This window comes from Sesamum indicum, linkage group LG6 (genome assembly GCF_000512975.1).
Source record: "Sesamum indicum cultivar Zhongzhi No. 13 linkage group LG6, S_indicum_v1.0, whole genome shotgun sequence".
NCBI lineage: Eukaryota > Viridiplantae > Streptophyta > Magnoliopsida > Lamiales > Pedaliaceae > Sesamum > Sesamum indicum.
The window spans coordinates 18,563,704-18,571,076 of record NC_026150.1 but is presented as its reverse complement, the minus strand read 5'-3'; the positions used below and the strand labels follow the sequence as shown (position 1 = coordinate 18,571,076).

The following is a 7,373-nucleotide window of genomic DNA, read 5'->3' as shown; positions in this document are numbered from 1 at the left end:
AAGGGTACGTGAAATCGTTAGTGTTCCCATTTTTCAAGTGATTGGTGCTGTTAGAGATTTGTCATTTTTCACCTCTATTGAATCATCACAATTATGTTGACATTATTGATCAAGTTTGATAATGATTTAATCTTACGAAATACTAGACACAGCATATAGTCCCTGTATTAAAGAATGGTTAATTCTCGAGAAGGTTAGAGTTTCTCAACAAGTAATTAGATCTTAATAGAAGACTAACCATTTTGTTAGTTGAAAAAATAGATTTCTCATGTAATATACCAAGATGCTTTTGGTTGGTTTTATATGGCCTGCAACTATATAATTACAACTACTATTTGATTATTTTTTTTTTCCCAAAAAAAAATTGTTTTATATGACCAGTTCATTTTTATTTGGTTGAAAATTTTTTGGACAATAGAAGATCCCTTCAGGGAATGCGTGAAAACAAAAATATATTTGGATTAGGGTGTTGCAAAGTTAGTCACTTGAGTTAAATTGATCTGACAGTTTGATAGACATTTCTTTTTGATAAAACATGCTAAGTTGTTATTTTGATAAAAGATGCTAAGTTTACGTTTTTCAGGTGTTAAAGTGTTTTCTTGAAGTAGTGAGTACGCTTTAAAAAATAAGCTGTATTCTTTGTAATATGGTTGAGAAATAGGGTGCAAGTTCCAAGGATCATCTTTAGACCTATTTTCTTAAAACAATTTTAGAAAATCAACAAAACAAATACATCGAGGACTGGAAAAGCAAAAATGTGGAGAATGAAAACAGGCATAGGTTTTATTTGCCTGGTCGGTGGTCAGCACATTCACATATTTCTTGCTAGGATTCACCAGTCCTGATGCATTTGCCTGTATCACTGGTTCATTTTGAATGCTGCTTCTCTGTCGACAAGTACCATTTCTATTGCCCCAGTTTTGCTGATTTTATTTGAGAAAGCTAAAATTCTATGATATTCTGTAAATTCTTTTTCTGCAATAAAAAACTGTCAATTACCATCATTATGTTTCAATTAGTTTCCATCTTTGATTGTCACTATATGTAGAATGAGGTTTTATCATCTAAAGATGACTGGATAACATGGTAGGAAGTTGCCTTTAGTAGCTATTCCAGAAGATTAATTCAGTCCTTATAAGTTACTCAGTTTAAAATGGAGCTTTAATGTTAACTGTCTGAATTTTGTAGCAGGAAGCTGAAGCTTGAGGACAAAGTTGCAAATATTTGGCCAGAATTTGGATCCAATGGGAAAGACAAAATAAGGGTAATATTTTGGGCTCCCAAGTCTCAGATAATTTTTCCAATTTTGTTGCTGTAGAAACTGTTTATCCTTTTTGGCAAAATCTGTAGTAGTTTAGACCACACCAGAAAGGAGATATTTACGAGAAAGCTGTAGCTATTTTTGAAGTACTTAAATCTGTTTATTGACAAGAATATATGCTGGAAGTTGCAGTTTCATAAATCCAAGAGATTATATTGAAGTTCAGTGCAAATTATCTAAGTAATCCCAAGTTCCCAACTGAAGCAATTAGCTAATTTATGCTATTATCTAACTCTCCCATTATGCCATCTTTTATTCATTTATTCTGTTCTAGGTTCATCACGTGCTTAATCACACATCTGGTTTGCACAATGCCTTGGCCAGCCTTACACGTGAAAACCCTCTACTTATGACTGATTGGGATGCATGTTTAAATTTCATCGCGGAGATGACGCCAGAGACTGAACCTGGCCATGAACAGCTATACCATTATCTATCCTTTGGTTGGTTGTGTGGCGGTATTATTGAGGTATCAAATATTCTGCTCTTCATAATGATAGAAATGGTTTAGGTTGAGGATCAAACTGAGAAATGTTTCTGGTATGTTTGGTTTGGAGATTACTTAAAGCATGTGATGTTTCTTTATTTTCTTTCGTCTTTTTCTTTTTGATATGTTTGTTTAAGTTATAATGGTAAAGCACAGAAATGTTCCTGTTAAAACAATTCTACACTTTGGTGTTTCTTTGACTTTTGTGCAAACCAAAAGGCTCAAATAGATAAAGTGTTAGAAGATTAGAAAACAATTTGCTCCAGGTGACGATTTTCTCTTCTTCTGAAAGTTGTTCTTTTATTATGTCTGTTTAAGGTTCATCCTTATCTGTAGAGAAACTAAAGAATTTGATGTTCTGGAAATGGGAATCCTGCATGACTAGAATGAATCAATCAATTTGCACTGCAAATGTTCCCTCTTAAAGAAGCTAAGCCACTCAAGGAAGAAACCTTTGCTTGCTTGTTTTTACATGCGCAGTTAGGAAGTTTGACACTTTAACGTAATTCAGCCACTATGCAAGTTTTGATCCTTAGTAGTCTCATGTTCTTTTGTTGTACAACAGCATGCATCAAGGAAGAAGTTTCAGGAGATCCTTGAAGAAGCATTCGTTCGCCCTCTTAATATAGATGGCGAACTATACATTGGAATCCCTCCAGGCATGTTTTAACTCTTCGTTAATTAGCTTTTCCACGCATGATATCATTTATGCTGCTTTATTGAATTTATGCTAGACATCATTCATCCATTTATTTCAGTTAAGTTATTGTTTTTTGGCAAATCGTGAAAAGGAAGTAAAAGAAAAAGATTATCATCGCTTCAAAATTCTTTAACTTGGGCTGACAACTGAGTTCTTCACCATGTTACAGTCTAGATTGATGATAAAAATGTAACAAAGATGCCTGAACCAAGTAGGAATCACATGTTTTGCTATTAGGTAGTTCCACAATTCTGTCTAATAAGGTAAGATTTTGAGCTTCTATCCAAGCTGGTTTCTTCACTGTAAAGGAATTATAGGTTGATTTGTGATATTTAGCGAGGGGTTAAGATAATATCTTTGGCATTATAGCCAACCTATTATGATCTTGTCAGTAAATTTAGTTAATTGGTTCTATATTCTTATACCACTGCTTTTGTAATGATTATCATTTTTCCTCTTCATCGCAATCATCTGTGGCTTTCTCAAACCTTTTTCCAGTGGGGAGATGTTAGTAATACCTCTTTTTCCAAAATCACGACTATCTTGATATTCTTTGAAGTTTCACTCGTTCATCGTTCTTTTGATATGGCCTGACTGTGTCATTTATTTCTCCTAGGTGTGGAATCTCGGCTTGCAACTCTCACATCCGATTTGGATGACATTAAGAAACTCTCTGAGGTCAGTGACCGCCCAGGCCTACCATCCAGCTTCCAGTTCCAGCTCCAAGATCTCTCCCAAATGGCATCTACCCTTCCTGCCTTATTTAACACACTTCATGCCCGTCGTGCCATAATACCTGCTGCTAATGCACATTGCTCGGCCCGTGCTCTTGCCCGCTATTATGCAGCTCTAGTGGATCAAGGTGCCATTCCACCCCCACATTCTTCTTCCACCCAGCCCCGGTTGGGAAGCCATCCGCACATCCCTGAGTTTTCATCTCAGAAGCCCACCAAGAAACGAAAAGGTTCCAAGCATGCACATAATACTGACAGTTCCAAAAGTACTAACTTAAGCAGAGAGGATAGCGGCAAGACCTACACTGAAATTCCAACCGATGATAGTAACTGCAATGGCACCATTTCCGTAGCTATAGATGGATTTGGTAATGACCGGAAAACTGTTAAACTTTTTTCAAACAGCAAAATTCACGATGCCTTCATGGGAGTTGGAGAATATGAGAATTTGACACTTCCAGGAGGGCAGTTTGGGCTCGGCTTTAAGAGATCTTACTCGGAGGATGGTAACTTGGTTGGGTTTGGGCATTCGGGCATGGGCGGCTCGACCGGATACTGCGACATAAACCACAGATTTGCCATTGCTGTGACTCTGAACAAGATGAACTTTGGAGGTGTGACTGCAAAGGTGATACAGCTAGTCTGCTCAGAACTCAATATTCCATTGCCAGCAGATTTTTACAGATTTACAGAGAGGATTAATGATAATGAGTCAAACATAGTTGGGCCTTTGATTAATTGATACGAAACCTTGAATTTTTTCCTGTCCTTTTTGGCTTTGTAACACACAATAGTAATTTGATACATGCTCTCCAACTATATAGTCTCTTGAATTACTTGTATATTTAAGCAATAATTCAGAAATAGTTTTCCAATTGATCTGTTATTTTTTCGTCTTGTTTCCGTTTTCTTTTTTGGTTTCAGCATTGCATGTTTACGGAGGAACTGAAATTATGTACTAATTTAGATTTTTAACCCCAGAACATAATTTCACCACAGGCGTCTTGCATTGTTCTCAGGGTTAGTCTGGATGTTTCAATAAGATTAGAAGTTTCTGATACTTTTGTGGGCTTTCTCTATACAGAGGTTTTTACCTAAAGATGACCAATTCTTCTGCACTCAATTCATTCTTACAACCATGGATTTATTTCTCTCATACTGGAATTACAATGCCCAGAAAAACAACTCCAACTATCTCCCTATCTGGATTGTTATTGATTAGGATTCCCACATTGTCAAAAAATCTAAATCAATCTTCTCCAGGAAACTATAATGTTAAATCCTTTCCCTCTGCATCCAAGTCATTTTCATCTTCTGTGTTGCTTGTGGATCGGTATAACACTTTCAGGTGATGCAGCTAAGCTGCACAGGCTGAATCGAACCTTTCGAGCTGCCATCTTACAGAAACCGTAGCAAAACAAGAGAAAATTCAGAAATCCTCTGCCAGAATTACTCCAAAGAAAGTAACTAATTCGTTATTCACCTGTCGGAAACTAGTTGTCGTGCAGCAAGCTACTGAAACCTATTCCCTTTACGACTCATCCATTTCTCTTCTGTTGCATTTCTTCTATTTCCTGGGGCCGTCATCCTGTTACTCACTGGTTTAGTATTTCCAAACTTGAGGGCCATAATCGGCTTGATGTATGACATTCCAGGAAAATGTCGTTTCTCTTTCGGCAGTGCTCTTAACTGAGGCAACCAGTATGCCACGAACTCGCCATCAGGATCATAGTTTTGAGCCTGAATTCACTCACAAAGGGTTAACATAGTAAGGTAGGTGAACGTTTTAATCTAAATATGAATGAAGATAGTAGAAGCTGACATACTTGCTTTGGAATGCTGAAATAACGGTCCTCTCTCGGGTCATTCCCAACACCTAGGAAAAGAAGAAGAACCATGTTAATGGTGTGAATCATAGATCTTCCCTCCTAACTAAAAGTGTATCATTACTCAAAGCCACAAGGCTGTCACGCTATAAGTAACAGGGTGTATGAGCAAACAGAAGCAAAGACATTCATTCGAATAAATATGTGCTCAAAATGCCTCTAGGGAATCACCTGCTCCATAGGTCCAATTCCCATAATTGGAACAAGGATCATAATCCAAAAGACATGTCTCAAACCACTCAGCTCCCATTCGCCAGTCAATCCCCAAATCTCGAACAAGAAATGAGCATACGATCTGTCAAGAACAATACTAAATATACTTAACTGAAAAACAATAATAAGCTTGATTGATCTCATTTAGCTTTCATATGTTTGGAGATGGCAGACAAAAACTTTAATTTCACCTGTCTCCCACGATTTGACATGAAGCCTGTAGTCAATAATTCTTTCATATTCGCATCAACTAAAGGGTACCTGAAAGGAGGTAAGTACTAAATCAATCAACAGAGACCTTAAAGGTTGATATTCTTGTTTCCTCTCTTTAGAAGGAATTGGATGATAAATGCAAGATCAAGGATACATGAGATATTTCATGAAATTAAAAGCCCCCAACACTTTACCCAGTCCGTCCATCTCTCCAGGCATCAAAGAGTGCTTGGTCTTGGCTCCAATTAGTCTTTACTTTTCGAGGACCTCCTGAAAGGACAAAGATATTGTTTTTAAGGAAAGTACATGTCTAAAAGTATCTGATATGTACAAAAATGGGAATTGTTAGGACATCTTTGTCAGAGTTTGCTTTAATCCATGTGTTGCATTTTAAGTTGGTCAGCCAAGTTACGTCCTTTGGAATAGTTTATATCAATAAATTCACCTGCATGAAAAAGAGAGTTCCCTTGCTTGATTGATAGGAATTTGAAGTAGTCCCTCCATATAAGTTCAAACAACACCCTGCATTACAATAGTAGCTTTTCAGGGATAGGTTTTCATATATAGTTTGGTAAACTTTATGGCCTTACGAACTAGTGACTTCGGAAAGATTTCGGGCCATTACAAACTTAGAAATTCGGAATGCAAGAATTTGCAATTGCACTTGACAGAAAGGAATCCCATTTTAAAAATCAGACGCTTTCCATTTCTCAAATGGGAATCAAGAAATGCAGCTCGACTTCATCCTCGCGGCCAACACGAACTTCTACAATTTGGTTTATTGTAACTTTTCGTTACTTGTTTAAAGTATGTACAACCCAGCACAGAAGCAGAGGTATAACCTAAGTTATGTGCATTTGAACTGCATTCCAAGGCAAAATACACACACCACATATGCAAATTGAGGTAGAGAGAAAAGTACCAGTATGTAGAATCATTGGCTTCTCTCTGTTTTTCATATCTCTTAACCTAAACAAGTAGTCATATTGCCAACACTCAATATTTCACTGCGCTAATGCGATTTGGTGTTGCATAAGGAGGAAAAATGTGAAATTAAGTAGCATTATACCTCTTGATAAATGAAACGAGGTGAAAGGCTTCCAGAGGCAAGCCAAGGAGAAAATTTTGTTGAGTAGTTGGGTCCTAACATACCATTTCGGGTCACTTTATATGTCCTCAAGAGATCCTACAGATGTACAAAAACAAAAAAAGTCGTAAAAAATGATTCATTTCTCAAGATTTCTAAATAATTCTAAACTTATATCCTCGAAACCAAATTGCTATTATTATTATTATTATTATTGTTATTGTTATTTCTCGTTGCTTTAATCTGTATCTCCACATCCAAGAAAGGAATGCGATTTGTTGTTTCTTTTCTTTATGATCCTATCAGCAAATTTTACTAGTTAGGAAGAATAGATGAAAAAGAATGAAGTCCCCAACTTCTCATTCCATAACAAAACTGTATCAAAATACTTCTACTACAGAATACATGCATCCATATATTCTTTTATTCCACCCTGTGAATATTTTAGAGCAGCTTTCTAAAATTCTTATGCACTTAAATATGGAAATGGTCATTCACGAGTTTCAAATTTTCGGTAACTGAAAAAAGAAAGCACAAGAAAAGGTTCTTGCCTTCTTCCAGAAATACTCATGTACTCTACTCAGTGCTGCACTTTCACCCCCCACAAATGCCATTCCTTTGCTGACCTGCACCAAAAGACACGAGCATGAGCAAACTTCTTGCCCCATTAACCGAGTGGAATCTGCACTTAATTTACTTATATTTAGACATATGCAAGAACGTGCATTTTCC

General features: G+C 36.7%; 2 protein-coding genes across 2 annotated transcripts in view; one reads left to right on the top strand and one right to left on the bottom strand.

The window, feature by feature from the left end:
- The window catches only part of LOC105165093, a 13,085-nt gene extending 8,946 nt beyond the window's left edge, over positions 1-4,139 (top strand). Inside the window, exons 16-19 of the mRNA XM_011083966.2 lie at positions 1,175-1,264; positions 1,596-1,790; positions 2,374-2,467; positions 3,125-4,139. Coding sequence (XP_011082268.1) covers positions 1,175-1,264; positions 1,596-1,790; positions 2,374-2,467; positions 3,125-3,984 — 1,239 coding nt within the window. The 3' untranslated portion in view covers positions 3,985-4,139. The remainder of the gene's footprint in view (positions 1-1,174; positions 1,265-1,595; positions 1,791-2,373; positions 2,468-3,124) is intronic.
- Positions 4,330-7,373, bottom strand: part of LOC105164956 (cryptochrome DASH, chloroplastic/mitochondrial) — a 4,346-nt gene continuing 1,302 nt past the window's right edge. The window contains exons 4-13 of the mRNA XM_011083807.2: positions 7,363-7,373; positions 7,193-7,299; positions 6,624-6,740; positions 6,477-6,523; positions 6,000-6,076; positions 5,749-5,824; positions 5,533-5,602; positions 5,300-5,423; positions 5,069-5,118; positions 4,330-4,982 (exon numbers count right to left, since the gene is read on the bottom strand). The exon at positions 7,363-7,373 is cut by the window's right edge and continues 104 nt beyond it. Of these exons, the coding sequence (XP_011082109.2) occupies positions 4,755-4,982; positions 5,069-5,118; positions 5,300-5,423; positions 5,533-5,602; positions 5,749-5,824; positions 6,000-6,076; positions 6,477-6,523; positions 6,624-6,740; positions 7,193-7,299; positions 7,363-7,373 (907 nt within the window). The 3' untranslated portion in view covers positions 4,330-4,754. The remainder of the gene's footprint in view (positions 4,983-5,068; positions 5,119-5,299; positions 5,424-5,532; positions 5,603-5,748; positions 5,825-5,999; positions 6,077-6,476; positions 6,524-6,623; positions 6,741-7,192; positions 7,300-7,362) is intronic.